Source organism: Physcomitrium patens, chromosome 2, assembly GCF_059467195.1.
Source record: "Physcomitrium patens ecotype Gransden chromosome 2, ASM5946719v1, whole genome shotgun sequence".
Taxonomy (NCBI): domain Eukaryota; kingdom Viridiplantae; phylum Streptophyta; class Bryopsida; order Funariales; family Funariaceae; genus Physcomitrium; species Physcomitrium patens.
Window position 1 is genome coordinate 2,350,599 of NC_143411.1, and position 18,392 is coordinate 2,368,990.

General features: G+C 36.3%; 2 protein-coding genes across 4 annotated transcripts; both read left to right on the plus strand.

Annotated features, from left to right (window-relative positions):
* The first annotated feature begins 1,252 nt into the window (after positions 1 to 1,252).
* Positions 1,253 to 2,540, plus strand: LOC112274144 (uncharacterized). 3 transcript variants are annotated; one of them, XM_073532034.2, is made up of 2 exons: positions 1,253 to 1,869; positions 1,943 to 2,093. In XM_073532034.2, the coding sequence occupies exons 1-2, from the start codon at positions 1,677 to 1,679 to the stop codon at positions 2,053 to 2,055; spliced, it is 306 nt and encodes a 101-aa protein (XP_073388135.1). In that variant the 5' UTR covers positions 1,253 to 1,676; the 3' UTR covers positions 2,056 to 2,093. The 3 variants fall into 3 exon arrangements, with proteins under 3 accessions (XP_073388135.1, XP_024359158.1, XP_024359150.1); XM_024503390.3 differs by lacking the exon at positions 1,943 to 2,093 and adding an exon at positions 2,118 to 2,540 and having other exon boundaries at positions 1,293 to 1,869; XM_024503382.3 differs by lacking the exon at positions 1,943 to 2,093 and adding an exon at positions 2,100 to 2,540 and having other exon boundaries at positions 1,312 to 1,869.
* Positions 2,541 to 15,403: 12,863 nt separating this feature from the next.
* LOC112279156 (uncharacterized) lies at positions 15,404 to 17,920 on the plus strand. Its single transcript, XM_024513309.3, has 2 exons — positions 15,404 to 16,809; positions 16,904 to 17,920. The coding sequence occupies exons 1-2, from the start codon at positions 15,732 to 15,734 to the stop codon at positions 17,314 to 17,316; spliced, it is 1,491 nt and encodes a 496-aa protein (XP_024369077.1). The 5' UTR covers positions 15,404 to 15,731; the 3' UTR covers positions 17,317 to 17,920.
* Positions 17,921 to 18,392: the final 472 nt, after the last annotated feature.

Here is an 18,392-nt window from a genome sequence, read left to right on the forward strand (position 1 = left end):
TATAAAATATAATTATAATTAATTTTATAATTAACTTTAAAATAATTATAATCATTAATTCATAATTTTATTATATGTTATATAAATTAAGTTAAGTAATAATTCTAATTTTATAAGAAAAAAATCCACTATTTAAGAACCAGAGAAAAAATAAAATTTATAATTTTTTTTTTATTTATTTTCATGTATTTATTTTCATAACTTTGAAAATATATGACTCTTTGTAAATTAGAATAATAAATAATTATCAAAATACATAAGTAATATTAGAATTTAAATTTTGATAGAGGACAAAAATAGTTGACTTAGATATATTTTTAAAAATCTCAAAATTTAGAACTAACACACAATAAAAAGAAAACAAATTACTTTCTAGCACACTATTATAAAATGTAAATATTTTAAACTTCCAAATATTATAAAACAGTTAAATTTTATACATTTTTTTAAAAACATTCTTGGTATAATTTAACTCTATAATTTTATCAAGAAAATAATTTAAATAACATAAAATCAAGAAAAAGTGTAAAATATATTTTTTAAAAATAATCTTTCTATTATTTAATTCTTTTTAATAGTTCTACAACTATTTATTTGTATTTTAAAAAAAGTAATTGATTCAAATATTTATTGAAAAATTGTTAGTTGTGAATCTTCTTTATTAAAAAGTTACAAAAATAATTTTATAAAAAGAAAAAAAGTTTAAAACAAAATCGTTGTCAAAACTTTGTAAAATAAAATTTGCAAAATCAAATATACTTATTTATTTATTTTTCAAAGGATAAACAACCAAAAAAATAACATTTAATAGTATATATATATATATATATATATATATATATAAACACCTTACTTTTTAGGATTCTTTATTCACGTCATTCTCAATACATTCTCTTCCTTCAACACTTCCATGAACGACAACTCCAAATCCCCTTCTCCGAGAATCGTCTTCCGAACATGGGAACACTCACGATCTTCACATCAACGAGCGAACGTGAGAAGACTCACCTTCCTCCGCAGTTCATGCCCCAACCCAAGCTCCACATCCATTCCCAACACAACAACCTCAACATGCCATGTTGCAGAAAACCACCAACAGAAAATATATAAAACAAGAAAAATAAAAAATGACAAAAATAAAACGACACCCCTATTAGTCAAAACTGACACCTTTGATTAGTGATTGAGTGATTCAGCAAAAACCAAGCACTGTTGGAGAATGGTGATGAGCACTCATGGGTCAGTGGAGTTGAAGCTGCAGAGCTACAGTTTCACTGAATCCCATCAACTAACACCTTCATTTTTGTTGGACATTGTGACGTGGGTTGCGAGCAGTTTCACAGTTTGGGTTAGTGAGTGCAAGCAGTCTCGCATTTTGTTGTCTTAATTGTGTTGGCCACGTAGTCTCTGAGATTGTTCACATGGAGAGTTGAATCCTTGAGGGCTTGCTGTTTTATTGTAGCCAATTCTTGGTCTCAACATTGTTAACGTCTTCACGTCAATCGTCGCAAACCTGTAGCGTCCACTTTCGACCTTGGGGATTGTTTGTCAGAGAATTGCGGGGTGAATGGATTGTGCCTCGGTTCAGTCATTTGTGAGTTGCTTCCCGTGAGGACGTCGGTTTAGTCAGAGGCAAAGCTCAGAATTCCGCGATCCTGCCATTGACGGGGCAGCACATGAATCCCGGATCTCTAGCCCGCACGAAGAGCTCCTCGGGAGCGGTTGCTGTGGACATGGCCATCCGGAACGTTGATGTGTACTCGCCAATTTTGAAAGGGTCGAAATTGGAGCCTCGGTCTCAACACAGCGTGCACTGCATCCCAGTGTTGATCGTCGTCGTGCTATTTCTTCTGTGGGTCGGATCCAAAGGTGCGAAATCCTCTCTACACCTTCTCAGCATTGATCCAATTCTGCTAATGACGGTATTGTTCAGTTGATTCAGGTGGCGTTTGGAAATTCAAGTGGGGTCTTAGCTTCAGGGATTTTCTGCAGTGTGTCTTTGGTTTCTTCCTTTTTTATGGGGATTTCTGGCCCTTGGGATCGATTGAAAGATAATCGACTGGTTAATTGCACTTTTTGGCCCCCTCACGGAAACTCAGACCTCGATGCAACCCCAGAGAAGTTCGTCATGAGAGGAGCTACGTCAACGAATCTCACTGCCACTTCTGACAAGCTTGAGAAATTCCACAGCAACGTCAATTCCCTGCCAAAGACCAAGGGAGTGGTGAATCACGTTTCTTCCTCTCTCTCAAATCATGGCACTCCTCTCTCAAGATCAGGAGGAAGAAAGGCAATCACCGACAATCCTACATGAGAGGCGATCCAAGACATGAAGGATAGTTGATAGACGCAACAAAAATCATTCACTTTTTGTCGTTAGGGAAGCAATTATTGCTTTTATTTCAGCAACCATATCTATCTAATTATCTATAAATGTTTTTGTTTGTTTATTTATAACAAGGGAATTGTTTTACAACAAATTGAAAAAAGGGGGGTTGGACAAGCGGATTAATAAGCCCTACACACGAATTTCCGCTCCACTCTTCGATGCCTGATTGCCGAGAGGTGGAGTTCAGAGTTGATATTTGAATAACCTCTAACATCGATCACACTAGACCATTTTATCTGTGTGCTACTCCAACCAGAAAAAAACCATGTAGTTCGTTTGAAATACGTGCTGAAGTTCATGAAGTTGATGGAACTTCAAGTTAGTTTGAAAATCGCGCCTGCGAATCTTCAATGTCTGTATCACGTTCAAGGGTTCTAACAAGGATCGGCCAAAATCTACGCTTTGGCGACGCTGCATGCCCTTCCACACATTACGTGATGAATCCATGTGAGGAAAAAGTAGATCACGCTTCGGTTTCGCGCAAACGAAAGTAGATTGACCAATCTATGGAGGGCCTGAAAAAACACAAAATGAATTAGACACAAGTTCATTCCAGAAATACTGTGAACTGACGCTGATTAACGACCGTATATCTGACGAAGACCAAGAATACACGTTCGGTGCGATCCAAAGCAGTAGTGAAGACATCAGCTACTACAGTCCTGTGGTCGCTGAACTATCTTCAGACTTCTCTTAGTAGTGGTGGTGTGCATCAAAAAGTTTTGTCTTGATATGAAAGGAAACGCTCTTCACTAGCTTGAAGCTGCTTTGAATGTCAAGAAAGAGCTGAGTGACTGAACAAACTAGACATCTAAGTTCCACAGGCTGATTGCATATGCTTGCATAACTCGAATTCTGTAGAAGATTCACAATATGAGCTGCAAGTAATGGGAGGACCGCCGACAATGAACAAGTAATCACTACTAAATCGAAGATTTCCTAGTCTTCACTCCAGTTCGCGTCCGTGATACGAACCGCAATGGCCCAGATTGTGCTTATTTAGGATCACAATACTCCATGCCGCAGGCTGGAAGGATGCTATGACAAACAAAAATGCTTGAAGGAGTGTAACAGGACACATCACCCAAGTCAAACACAGCAAACTTTCCCCCTAATTTGACGTAGAAGTATACTTGTTCTTCCGATTATTGTCCCTCACAAAGAGATTAGTATGACGTGCATGCAAGGCATGGGTCAGTCGATCGATAATTTAGTGGAGGTCATTATCATGGTGACTTTGAGTCGTACCCTAAAATTTCAGAGATGCGTCCATAAGTTAATATCAGGCACAAGTCACTTGCTTTAACCCTGGAAAGGTACTGAGTGCATGCAACGAACGCAATGTTCATGTCCAAGTCTGACATGTCCAACAGACTATTCCCAATCGACCTTCTAAAGTGGCGCCTTTTAGAAGTTCAAATCTGACGTCAAAGTGACGAATCTGCGGATCATAATGGGCTGGAATGGTAGCAAAAGCTGAAATTTGCACATAAGGTGTGCTACCGAATTGCCTGAACAAAGAATTATCGAGGGAGACCATACAATACTTGGGTTTCGGTTTCAACAGAGGGTTTCCCTTGTGGGGCACCCGATGTTGGATAAAACGAACAAAACATACAGCCCTCATCTATGAATAAGATGGGGGGGGGTCTTACTAAGAACATGCACCCGACCATCGTAAGAAAGAACCCATGTCGTCGTTAAACCACACCCATTCTGGTGTGGAAAATAGGTCAGTGTAGAGACAAGAAACATGCATTAGTTGTGCAATAAGCCTGAAAGATCTCAAATCTGACTTAAACTCCATGATTCGATTTTATAGAGAACTTTTATATGCGATTTTTAGCTTCTACACGTTGTCAAAACATTTGATAACTTCCGAATGATTCAAGTTTTTCTCAAAAGTAGTGAACACATACACCAAATGTAGGCGGCACTCTCCATAATATTTATTGTAGTCTACACCACACAAAAGTTCATCCATGTTGAGAGTATTAAATGACATACACCAAATGTAGGCGGCACTCTCCATAATATTTATTGTAGTCTACACCACACAAAAGTTCATCCATGTTGAGAGTATTAAATGTAGCCGGGGCTCTCCATAATATTTACTATAGTCTACAGTAAATACTATAGCTATAATATTTGAAATGTAGTGGAGAAGAACTGTTTATCCTCTCCCCTTTTCTTTTTGTATACGTGACACAACCAGATCAATAGACCTGTGTGTGAAGCTCTCTCTCTCTCCTTAGAAACTCTCTTGTGTATGTGTGTATATTACTTACAACTACTCTTGTGTCTTTCTAAACATTCTCAACACGTTATCAGCATGACTCTCTTCTACATACTATCGCATTTTTTTTGCTCTAGTCTTGACTCTTCAAACTTGTTGCTACTCTTGCTCCTTATCTGACTCATGATCTTACTGCACTTCTTGTTGGCCCCTCATACTCTAGCTGCTTGCTTTACTTTGTGCCCTGCTTACTTAGAATACTTGTTCCAACCTAGCTTCCCTACTACGCCCCATACTAGCCGCCTAACAGCCCCTGCTGCTTGCCACTAATTCTACCATTGATACCACCTTGCCACCATTGTCGATCGCCTATTGCCATCAAATAGCCACCAACCTCGCTGTTGACTGTGGTTGCCAACTGCCGCCAACCCCGTCGTTGACTGCCATTGCCACTAACTCCTAACTGCCATCGACCATGCCGTTGACTATCATTGACGCCACCACCATCTTGCTGCCATTGCTGCTACCACTATTGCCTTGCCGCCGCCATCCTGTTGCTACCACAATCCACAACCTTGTTTAAAAAATAATAATAATAAATTAATTAATCAATATTTTTGATTTCAAGTTCAAGTTTATTATTTTATTTGACTTTATATTTTAAGGTATATTTTACTCAACTTTTCTATTTGATCTTGTATTTTCTTTATAGATTTATTTACAATAAGTGCTTCAACTTCTTCAACTGCTTCTATAATGGTTCCAATTATTACCAAAGCATCCCAATATTTTCAAACTCTTTTATTTCCATCATTGACTGTGGATGGAAACAATTATCTATTATAGGCAAAAATGACAAAAACAAATTTAGTTGCAGAATAACTCTCGGATATCATTATGTTTGAAGAATCTCCTACAATAAGTATTTCTATTCCTTCTGCTATCTGTTGGAAAGCACTTCTTCTCCTTCGTCGTCATCTTATACCTGCATTACAACATCAATAATTGAAAATAGAAGATCTTGCAGAACTTTGGAAGAACCTTAAATCTAGGTTTGATCATCAAAAGACCATTTTCCTTCCACGTGCATGTCATAATTGGACACATATATGTATCTTAGATTTTCCAAATTTAAATGCTATCAATAGTAAAATGTATAGTATTGTCTCATAATTATAATTATGTACATGAAGCATCTCTAAAGAAGAAATGATTGAAAAAAAATTCTCTCTACATTTCCTCTTATATCTGCTGAGCTTGCACAACAATACAGGAACATGAAATTTTAGAGTCATTCTAATCTCATATCATATCTACTTCTTGCAAAGAAACAAAATAAGCTACTCTTGTGCAATGTGGAAGCTCATCCTATTGGAACCATAGTTTTGGAATCTCATGCACTTAATATTTCAAAGTCTAAGAAAAAATTATATAAACATGGAAAAATGTACTTATAAGTATTAGGGTAGTCATAGTCATGACCATTTCTATCTATATGGAAAGAATAAATGTTCTACTATTAATTATAGTAAAAAAAAAAATCAAAGATGTATTCTTGCCATAAATATGAAATGATTGGATATTTAGCACATGTGTGCAGTACTTCAAAATACTTTATTAAAATTTTCCAAGAAAATAAGGAACTACGAGTTGAGGCTCATGAAGTTCATACCATGGGTACATCCATGGATTCAATTGGTGCTGATAACTTAAAGACTTATATGAATGACAAAACCTCTAATGATGAATCAAATGATGTGCTCATTGATTCTGCAACAACACATACTATCATGTAGGATAGATGACTTTTTATTGAAAAATCTTCAACTTGGCAAACTAAAAATATGATGACCATGGCTAGAGCAAATGCGTTTTTTTTCCAAGAGGGCATAGCAATGGTAAAATTACATACGGGTTCCATCATAAAATATAAACATGTAATATTTTCACCCTCAGCATCTTGGAGTCTAATTAACTATCAAGATATACGTATCAATAGTTATCACCTCTTGACTACCATTTTAAATAGAAAAGAGATTTTGGTTCTTACAAAGAATTATAAAATTATTGAAGAAGCTTTTGCTATAGAAAATGGTTTATATCAAATTGCAATTCATCCTCCTATTATATTTAATTTTGCATCATCTATGACAGAGAGTCGTGCTTCTCTCTGGTATGGACAATTCGAACATCTAAGATCTACATTATTTAGAAAGATCATTCCATGTATAATTGGACACAATTTAAAGCTTGCGGATGTAGACTCTATATAATTATATTGTGCATGTGTCTAAAGTAAGATGATTACTTGGCCTTCAATTTGAAAACTCCTACAAGAATTACCACCAATGCTTAAAAGATTGCATAGTGATATTTGTGGTCCTATTAATCCAATATCGAGACCATTTCATTATTTTTTGGTCCTTGTTGATGCATCACGTAAACAATCACATGTTTCATTATTATCAACTCAAAACATAGTATTTGCCAATCTTATATCTATGCTTATTCGTTTTTGGGCAAATTTTCCTTATTATCATATAAAAACATTGCGTATGGATAATGCAAAAGAATTTGCATCAAAGTCTTTTGAAGACTATTGTACTGCAATATGAATTGAGTTGACATATTGTGTTCGATATGAATATGCTCAAAATAGACTTGTAGAGTCATTTACAAAGCATATACAATTGATTATCTGGCCACTCTTCCTTCATGCAAATTTACATGCATCTATATGGGGTCATGCAATTTTACATGCTATAAGATTAATATGCATCCGTCCTACTTCTCTTGAAATTGTTTCACCACATGAGCTCATTTTGGGTCGTGTTTCAAAAATATCTCACTTACGCGTATTTAGTTGCCATATTTGGATTCCAGTATCAAAACCTCAACAGCATACCATTGGAGCTCATCGATAAGAAGGCATATATGTTGGTTTAGATTCACCAAGCATTATTCGTATTATTGATTCATCAATTGGCACATTATTACATGTACATTTGCAAAATTGTCATTTAAAAGAGAATGTATTCCCATCTCTTCAAAGAGGAGTATCCAATCAACAAAGAAATAAAATACTTGTATTTGAAGCATCGAAAATATTTACAATGAATCCCAATCCTTAGACATCTTTGGCTGAAACTAAAGTTGCTAAGATTTTACATCTAAAATGGATCACAGATCAAACACTTGATGGCTTCAATGATGTAGTTAGAATTACAAGAATTCCTATCAATGAGTCTTAGAATGCACCTGCTCAAATTGTAGTACCACTCATTACAATACCTCAAGTTATAACAACAACAACTAAAAGAACTTGTGGACTAGATAAGCAACTACATAAAAAGAAAGCTATAATATTGACTAATTCTAGTATTATTTCTCAAGAAATTGCCACTCAACCTGCAGGACCACTAATTCATGATGATATATCCATGTATGATGTACCTTCAATTCCCATAAAAAACAATCTTGGAATTGGAAGGAATAAGAACAAGTTGAGTAAAGAATTATCTATTTTGTATTGTGCTACAGATGATATTTGGAACAGACCATCTATTACAGTAGATGAATCATTTGCATGTATGATTATAGAAGCCCTTTTTTGTGAGGAAGATGATCCTGAACCTCAAACTATCGAGGAAGTGATGCATCACTCTGATTGGTCAAAATGAAAAACTGCTATTAAGAAGGAGTATTCTTCTTTACGTAAGAAGAAAGTCTTTGATCTAATTATAAACACTCTTATATCTTGTCCTGTCGGATATAAGATGGTATTAATATGCAAGCAAGATGCTCAAGGTCAAATAATCCACTATAAAGCTTGTCTTATTGCTCAAGGATTTACTGAACGATCTGACATTGATTATAAATCTACATATTCTCCAATCATAGATTCAATTATATTTCGATATATTATTGGAATGGTAATTCATCCTACCCTTTGGATGCATGTGATGGATGTAGTAACTACATATCTATATGGTTCTCTTGATGCAAATATTTATATGAAAGTTCCACCTGGCTTAGAAATGGAAATTCCAAATGGACTTGCTCTAAGATAATATCATAGTATTAAATTATGTAAGGCCTTGTATGGTTTAAAATAATTCAGACGCATGTAATATCAACCTCTTTAAGATTATTTAATTACACATATGTTTGTAAGTAATCCACTAATTCCTTCTTTGTTTATTAAACAAGTTAAAATTGGTTTTGTGATCATCGTTGTATATGTTAATGATCTTAACCTAATGGACACTAAATTTACATGTATTGTAGCTACTAACCTACTTATACATGACTTTGAGATGAAAATGCTTGGAAAAATAACATTTTGCATTGGTCTTTAGATTATGCATCTCACATATGGTAGTATTTTTTTCTACCAACTAATGTATATTAGATGAATCTTGCGGAAATTCAATATGATTGATGCTTATCTATTGTCCTTACTAATGGTGAGATGTGGTCATGATGAACATAATCCATATCGTCCATGCGAGGAGGAAGAGGAAATATTGGAAGATCAATATCCATACCTCACAGCGGTTGGAGCACTTTTATATTTGGCTACATCTATAAGACCAAATATTGCATTTGTAGTTGATGTTCTTGCAAGACATAATGCACATTCAATACTACAATATTAAAATGGTATCAAATATTTATTACGTTATTTAAAAGATATTGAAGACTTTGGATTATACTACATACAATCTACAGATCCAAAATTAGTTGGATATTGTAATGTGGGATATAAATCTGATATTGCAACAGCTAAATCTCAAACAAGATATGTATTTTTAAGACATGAAGCTGCAATATCATAGAAATCAGTGAAACAATAACTGCAACTACATCTAACCATGCAGAAATTATTGCCTTATATAAAGCATCTTGAGAATGTATTTGGTTGTGATTAATTGATAAATTCATTCAAAAAACTTGTGGATTTTCATATGATGATTTTTCAACTATCTTGAATGAAGATAATAAAGCTTATATTGTACAGATGCAAGTTGGTTTCATTATAGGTGACATGACGAAGCATATTGATCCAAAGTATTTTAGTTATATTCATGACTTGATTATTGATCAAGCACTTATAATTAAAAAAATAGAATCTGCAAATAACCTTATTGATCTCTTCACCAAAGCTCTCCCATTGTGCAACCATGGCATTGGTATGCGACAAATTACTTTTCTTGAATAAGAAAGTTAATGAATTTTTTAAATAATTAAAGAAAATGATGTTGTACTCTTTTTCCTTCATCTATGGTTTTGCCTTTAAATACAAAAAGATTTTCCTTAATAAGGTTTCAATGAGGCAACAATTGTTGATCTTGCAAGATTACAGAAAAGTATAGATTATTATTCTATATAAATTTTATATTATATAAATATTATAATGAGCGAGGAGGAGTATTGAGAGCATTAAATGTAGCCGGCGCTCTCCATAATATTTATTGTAGTGTACAATAAATACTATAGCTATAATATTTGGAATGTAGTGGAGAAGAACTGTTTATTCTCTCCCCTTTTTCTTTTGTATATGTGACACAACCATATCAATAGACTTGTGTATGAAGCTTTCTCTCTCCTTAGAAACTTTCTTGTGTATGTATGTATATTACTTACTACTACTCTTGTGTCTTTCTAAACATTCTCAACAATCTACAAACCACTGAGAAACTCAAGTGACTACTATAGTCAACACTCAAAAAGAATCCCAAAGATCTGAGTAGGCGAGTAAAGACTAGTCCAATAGCTCGATTGATACTAGCTCTTTAAATTGAGGACCTAATTTATAAACCATTGTGACAGAAAGGGCATTGCATATCATGGTGTTGGTGAAAAAGAGCACTTAGAGTTTCCATCATAATACATGGCCGATACAAGACTAATATTCTAGATGTACAAGGATGAACTCAATACCTGCCAATTTTCAACATGGATAGGGTATACATTAGGCACATTCTTAAGTTGAGGTAAACTTTCAAATAGATTTTAGAATAAAATATTGATTTGAATTGATTAAATAATTCTTGTTTGAATGTATATATTAAACTCTAAAATGCAAATAAAATCACTTTCTTGATTATATAAATCTTACATGGTATCAAAGTAAGGCTTGGAGAATCTACAAGTGTCACAATTTTTTTTCTATAGAGTAGAAGAAATATATTGTATTGAGTATTTTATTTGCTAAGAGAACGTAATAGAGAAGCAACTATGTTGAACTATCACAAACATACATATTTACTTCAATAATTATCTAGATAATATGAATAGATAGAAATAAAATAAAGTAGATAAATTTGATAATATCTTATAAAAAAAACTTCATAGGGATAGCTTTGCTTATATAAATGTCTATACATAATTGATAGTTTGAAAACTTGGCCAATAAGTTTGCCACATGTTCCACTTATTAATAACTTGCAGTACAAGTTATACATGTAGTACACATATAGAAAACTTTGCTTGCAAGTTAGACATATGTCATGTGAATTGAATATGTATTAGAGATCTTATAGTGTATCACCACGTAGCTAGTTAGATAGTATATATAGAGGTAAGAATAAGTCTTTTCTCACTCTTGTCAATTCCTTTCTTGCTTCTAGTCAAATTTTAAGGCTCTCTAATTTTCTTATCTTTTAGCAATAGCTATTCCAATTTCTATTTGAATATAAATATTCACTTGATTTCTTTTTATTATCTTTCTTTGAAAAACATCTCACTTATTTACTTACATTCATTAAGTTTTTGTCCTTGACATAAGCTCCAATGATTCTTTACACATTGACCAACAAACTCGTCAATGATGATAATTTCCATGTTTAGAGCTTAAAGATTAAGATTTTTTTGTTAACAAAAAATGTATGGAAGTTCACCATTGAGAAACTCATATTAAAAATATATCCATATTTATACAATAGATTCTTATTGTAAGAAACTCTAATACATGATATAAACACAAAGGCAATGAAAATACTTACTTTTGTTATAAAAAACTATTTAATAGATATGGTAATAGAATATGACAAATCAACAAACACATAAAAAAAAAAATTAAAAGACAAATATAAAAGTGAAGATCTTACTATAGTATTCAACTACAAATTATCAATTTTAAAATTTTAAAATTTTACTTATAAGGAAGAGTTTTTAAAGACAACTTGTGAGATTAAAAATCAAATGGCTACACTTAATAAAACAAATCTAGCCAAAACTCTTATACAAATTATTTTTGAATAGTTTGTATATCTCTTTTGATAGTTTAGTATTTAGTTTAATATCAATTTATTAATTTCTAAGTTTTTGAAAAGATTTTGTTAAGACTTATAATAGATGCATACAAATTAAAACTAAAAGCTAATGCTAATAACAATTCTAAAAATGAAGCATTATCAATACAAATTTTAAGAATAAAATTTAATACAAGAATTACAAGAGGCAAAGAAAATTAATTATCTTGTAGAAAAAGTTGACCTTTCTTGAAGGGCTAAGGTATTATAAAAATTCCTTATGCTGATAGAGGTACACAATTGATTTATTGTTATATTAAGAGGAAGCTAAATTACATAGTAAAACACTATAATTTTTAAAATTTATCACCAAATATTAATAAGTTGTTGTATAAACAAAGACTATTATATATAATACATCAAGTGTTGTAAACCAATTACAAAGTATGTAATCTAAACCAAATACAAATGCACAACCAGCACAATTTTAAGAAAAGAAGAAGAATCTCCATACAAGTAAGTAAAGTTATCTCTCAAACTACAAGGGAAGAATCTAAAAGTGCAAGTGTGAGTGGAAGAAAAAATTTAAAACTTTATTAAATAGTTCATAAAAATAGCCAAATAAAATCCTTACAACAAGCTTTCTCTTTGTCAAAAACCACTCATAAGACTTGATTTCAGAAGAATACCAAGTCAAGGGATTTTTCCACCTAAATATTCAAAAATTAGTTAAACTTAACAAAATCAACTAATAGAAAAAAACTAAATAGATAGAAAAACCACTAAACCAAACTAAATTATATACATCTGATAGGATTTGACACCCAATGCTACATCATGTGTTACAACTAATGATTAATAATCTATTCATTTATTTACTTGAAATTTGCTATAACCTACAAATTTTGGTAAGTATTATATATAAATGTATTGATCCTTTATTACTTCGATTATTTCATAATATAGTATATATTTAAATTGTTTATTTATATATGACGAGATTATTATAATATAATATTTCATATTTAAAAACATAAAAATTAAGTATTTTTATAAATAAAGTTAGAATTTTGCTCTCATATTCACTTATATTTAATTTAATTTAATTTATAAATAATCTATGTTCTTTTATTTTTAAATCAGGTATTATTTGAATTAAATATCACTATTTTAAATATATATTTTTAAATAATCAAAGATGATTAGAAAGGAGTTTGAAATATATACTTTGATTGTTAATAAGAAAAAAATCCCAAAATACATAATAATGACACACATAATTCTCAAACAAGAGATGAGTGTGGGAGGTTAAGGTTGGAAACAAGAGATGGAGGATGTGGAATGGAGACGGGAGGCTTGAAATAAAGGATGAGAGACTAGGGACATAGAATGAGGATGGAAATGGATGATATGAGAACGATATGGGAAACCACCTAGACAAACACAAAGAATTTAAATAGGTTGTGGATGGATAAAACGATATTATTTGTCAAAGTAAACATAAAAAATATCCGCTAGAATTCTAAGGTCCCACTGAACACACTAATAATCCGTGGAGGTAGATCAGCTAACTGACACTAAAAGGATTGAGGTAGATAAGCAGAAATGCTTTCGAGCCTGCCCGGGATGTTAGCGCCATGTATTCCCTTATTGTAACCACTCACACTAACAGAAATGCATTATTTACAACCCGCTAGTGTCAAAATATAACGAAACAAACAAATAAAATCATAACAATAATAATAATAATAATAATGTATTAGGTTTGCAATGCAACCACAGTAATTGTATCATTATCCAAACAGTGTCAGAATCCGACTGAAGGACGTTCCTAACATGGGCACAGACAAGTGACGCCCCTCCATCGCGTTCCCACATGCGTTCTCAATCCCTCATCCTGATCCCCACGTCGTCAACGAAGACCAATATTGCCAAACTCCCTACGTGTGTCCGATGCCACGTGTCAGAAGATGTATGGCGATCTGCACACCACTCACTTGTCCCCACCTGTTCGCTCTTGTTCCCAAAGCATGTTCCGACTTGTTCCCGCGGCACGTTCCCCTCATGGCAGGCCGCAAGCGAGCAAGAGACGCAGGAAAGCCGACGCAAAGGAAATAACAAATGGCGCACACACGAGGATTCGTTTTCCGATGAATTTTGCGAGAAGAGGAAGAGGAAGAATCTACCCTCGAATCCTCGGAGATGCCGTGGAATGTCCATCCCCGCACATTGCCTGATGCTCATCCGATCTTAGCCTGGGAATTCTGCACGCCTTGGGGAAATCGCTGCTGGTCCTGCCCGGCATGCTGTGAGATATGCCGCCGCACAATTCCCACCTCCGCCTTCGATTCCCCTTTCCCGCATATTTTGCTTCCTCCGGCACGGGGTACTGAAGTGGTGGTGATGGTCGTGATGGTGGTGGTGGTGGATTCTCGCTATTGATTAGTTGGAGCTTGTGTTGATGGAATATGTTCGCCGTAGGTGGCGACCGAAAATTGCTGCTGGGTGCCGAAGTGGTTGACTGGTGGTGGATTGCCTCTTGTGAATTGCAGGTGGGAGCTTTGCCTACATTTATCTTAAACCTGGGATTGGCGTGTGGTGGCGTGTCTTTCAGCGCTGGAATTCTGAGGAAATTCATCCATGTCGGCTTTCTTGAAGTAGGCGAAGCTACCTCAGTAGCAATGGCTGAAACTATATATATATATATATGTACACGAGTGTGTGTTTGGCACAGGTTTGAGGTGTAGTGGTTTACCGATTCATGGTTTGGTAATATATTGTTTGTAAACTTTTGATGGTACGAAATGAATCAGCATCAAATGATGGTCATCTCGACCGGGGTTGAATTAAATAGTAAAATAATTAGAATCGTGTTAATGTGTGTTTTCCTTTTGGTGAACGTGCGAAGACAAAACACCACAAATTAAACTCAAATTATGCATGCGGAATAGGAACCTTATTCTAGTATATTTAGTGTTTTTGAAACAGGTTTGGTTTCATCATCAACAGCGGCAACTATTACATTTTTTGAATTCTCAGTTACAATATAGTAAGAACTACTATGTACCCATATCTCCCTTAAGATCGCGCAGGTGCACATATTCAAAAGTGGGTATATAATCTTATCTTACCTTGGCATAATAATAGAAGGAATGAGGCCACTTTTCACACAAGCTAAAGAATGTCGTGACGTTCAAAACATTGTAAAAGCGGGCCACTAAACCTAAACCCAATCGAGCTGGAGCAATTGGCTTCAGGGATTCTGTCCAAGTTTATCAACAAAATTTATCTCCAGTTTTGCGGTAAATCCGAAAAGTACATGGGTCGATCACCAACTCCTTTGCAGACGCAACGAGGCGGATGACGGCAATTCTCTGACACTGCATCTGCCGAGCATCAGCCTTTCCGTCCATTCTGCGGCAGTGGCTTTCCGCGCCGCGGCAGATTGTCCCACCACGAATCCATCAACTATTAAATATATTGTTTTTCATTTTCACTTGCAGCCCAGATCAGCGCAGCATCCATCCTCAACCATCTCAACCGCCTGCTATCGGCGGACCCCGCTTGCTACAAATGCCCTCGTTCGCTCGCTACTTCCTCTCCCGTGTCTCTTCTACCTCTTCAACATCTTCCCTTTTCCTCCCCTCCGCGCAGCCAGCCTGCCTCAGAGCAATTGTAACTGCAGGTTCTAGAAACTGTCATCCGAATTTGAGTTCCGTAGCTTCTGGGTTTCAACGCTGTAGTCTTAGCGCTTGCTAGATAGGAGAGCATGCTTCCAGGTTGAGTATTAGATTTATTTATTTATTTTTCTGGATTTGGAATCGTTTGAAAGGTTATTGGAATTAGGGCCATGGAGAATGTCGACGTGCTGGTGAGGGGAGTGGTGATGCAGAATCCCGGCCTTGGGCTTGGGTTTGGGTCGATCAATTTCCGAGGACAGGAGTTTCTATGGGTTGCGGTGGTTGCGACGCTTGTGTTGGCCATGCTGTCGATGTTGAGAGTGAGCGTGGTGAGTGTGGGTTGGACGTGGGGATCGAAACCAGGCCATGTTTGCGTCCGCGTGCAATCTTTCTCCTCTCTGTCGGACATCAGGATATTTGACGAGGAAATTCTGAGTCGTACGTCTGATTCCTGCAGCAAAGACGCGTCGAGCTCCTCCGACGAGCAGTCGAAAACTGCTGAGATGGTTTTCATTTTTGGAAAGACGTCACCTCTAATCCACCACCCGCGACCACAGCCTTCAACTGTACGCATTGCCCCGGAGATGACAATTAGATCGCGACGCACGTCATCGCAGGACTTTGAGAAAAGCCGAGTCTATCACCTTGCCCTTCTCTCTAATTCGCAACCCAATGATGCTGAGACCTCAGAGTCGTCACGGCGCGAGGGTATCAGGAGAGACGCATTTCCCACGGTTTATGGAGTCGATTCGCTCTTGCCCGTTTGGATGCAACCTATTTCTAGGCCATTAGTCTGCACAGATACTCCATCTCCGACAACTGCTGTAAAGAACACAGTCTTTTCTCACGAATGGGATCCTCTCTGGAAACTCAGAGTCCGTGATGCTGTCGTGCGCGGCGCGAAGAAATCTTCATCAGTCAGCGAGTTCTGGTCGTCACCTTTAACCCCAGTCTCAACGAAAGGCTCTAGCCTTGTTACCCTCAGGGACGACGTTGTTAGGATATGGGACAGTGAGACCAAATGTTTGGTGAAAAGCTTGCATTTGTCAAAGGGTTGCGGTGGCGCGAACATGGTGACGGGTTTTGATGCCGATTTGGTGTCCAAAGTCGCGGCCGTGAGCAGGAAAAATGGAACGTTTAGCATTGTAAATCTGGAGGTTTCAACGGAAGAGAAATGTTGCGAAACAAATCAATCCGTGCAAGCGATTCACTTAGACAGGGGAACTTTACCGAAGACTATTTTCACAGGTAAGTTCTTAGTCACAACCCACTTTCAAATTTCCAGGGCAATTCTATTGTTTTAGCCATTTCAACTAACTGTGTACATGTATTGTTTCGTCAGGAGGGCCTGCCGTTGCCACTCCAGGTTACTCTGTCTCGCTTTGGGATAGTCGGTCCAGCAGCAGACAACTCTCAATGAATTTGAACCTTGCAAGCACCGTCTATGGTATTCGTTTGCAGGGCCCGGAGCTGTACGTGAACGACGAAGTTGGGTCCCTCTCGGCCTACGACGTGAGGATGCTCGGAGCGACCAGTCTGAATCGAGTTGCATGTGATCTGAAACAGGATATTTCTCCAGATGACAGATGGTGGGACATCGACACCGCTCTCGAAGGCGAGGAAGAGGATGTTGATGACGAGTTCTGGGATTGTCAGACTGCAGACGATGATGTGAAGGTCGCGGGCGGGTCGTATGTGGGCAGCCTCGTCATGGCGATGAGTCGCAATTTCACCACCAAGGTCTCCTCCACATGAAAGCATGACAGTCGACAATTGTAACTATTTTCCGCTGCCATACGCGTTCTATATGTGTAGTATGACGGCAGCCGTTCGCTAGCGTAACAAAACACGAGAGGAACCTCGGAGGGCGAGGCTAGCGTGCGGCAGAGATGAATAGACATCTCATGCTCGTTTTTCCACAGCGTTTTCGCTAGGAGGTTTGCACCTTGCACACTCTGGAGCAGCTTTACCGCACTATTTCTATCACTATTTCAACTTCAGAAAACCCCTATGCAGTGCAAAAGTGGTATTAATGGCGCGCATCTCAGTTTAATTTTCGGCGGTATCATGCAAACCATTTCCCCGGCGGGGCCTGAGTGGGCGTAAGTCTGGGCCGACTGGTGAGGGAGGATGTTTGCAGCTTAGCGTTTATAGAAAACTCAGCAACATGAAGAGATTTCATGTAAGCCTCTGAGTTTCCAATTGTACATAGAAATAATATTGGTTCTTCAATCATAAACCAAATGATCTGATTCCCGAAAGCTAAGCTTCCCAGCTCATGTTTCGGTGCCCATTTGCAGTACCTGTATATGATTACATAAATTTTCCATTTGCCTCCACTGGGCCTGATTCAAGCCTACTTGCCAGATCCTTTAAGATGTGCAGAAAACTATACGAAGTGATGCCATTAGCCTGAAATCTAAAATGCACTGCAATATATTATGTATTCTTCCTCATCACAGTACTTATTGTCAATAAATATCTACTTGTTAAGGATAACTTCTTATGTTGGTTTTCGTGACCATGTGTCACTGGTTGGGATTGAACGCATGTTTTCCGTTTGCTTCTATTTTCCGTTTAAGAAGCCAAAACAACATATGACTTCGAGAATATGAAAATATATTTATTTATATTTATATATATATATATGACGGTCTTCGCCTCACACCTGTCTGTATGGGATTCGGTTACTTTCCATTAATTTCACATGGACGGTAACGCAATTGCAGTGTAAGGAGGTCTGCAATGAGTGCTTTTTCCTGAGGCTGAAATGCAGAGAACTCTGCCAGCTTGGACAGCCACGTAGGCGAAGCCGTTCTCCACAAGGTGTG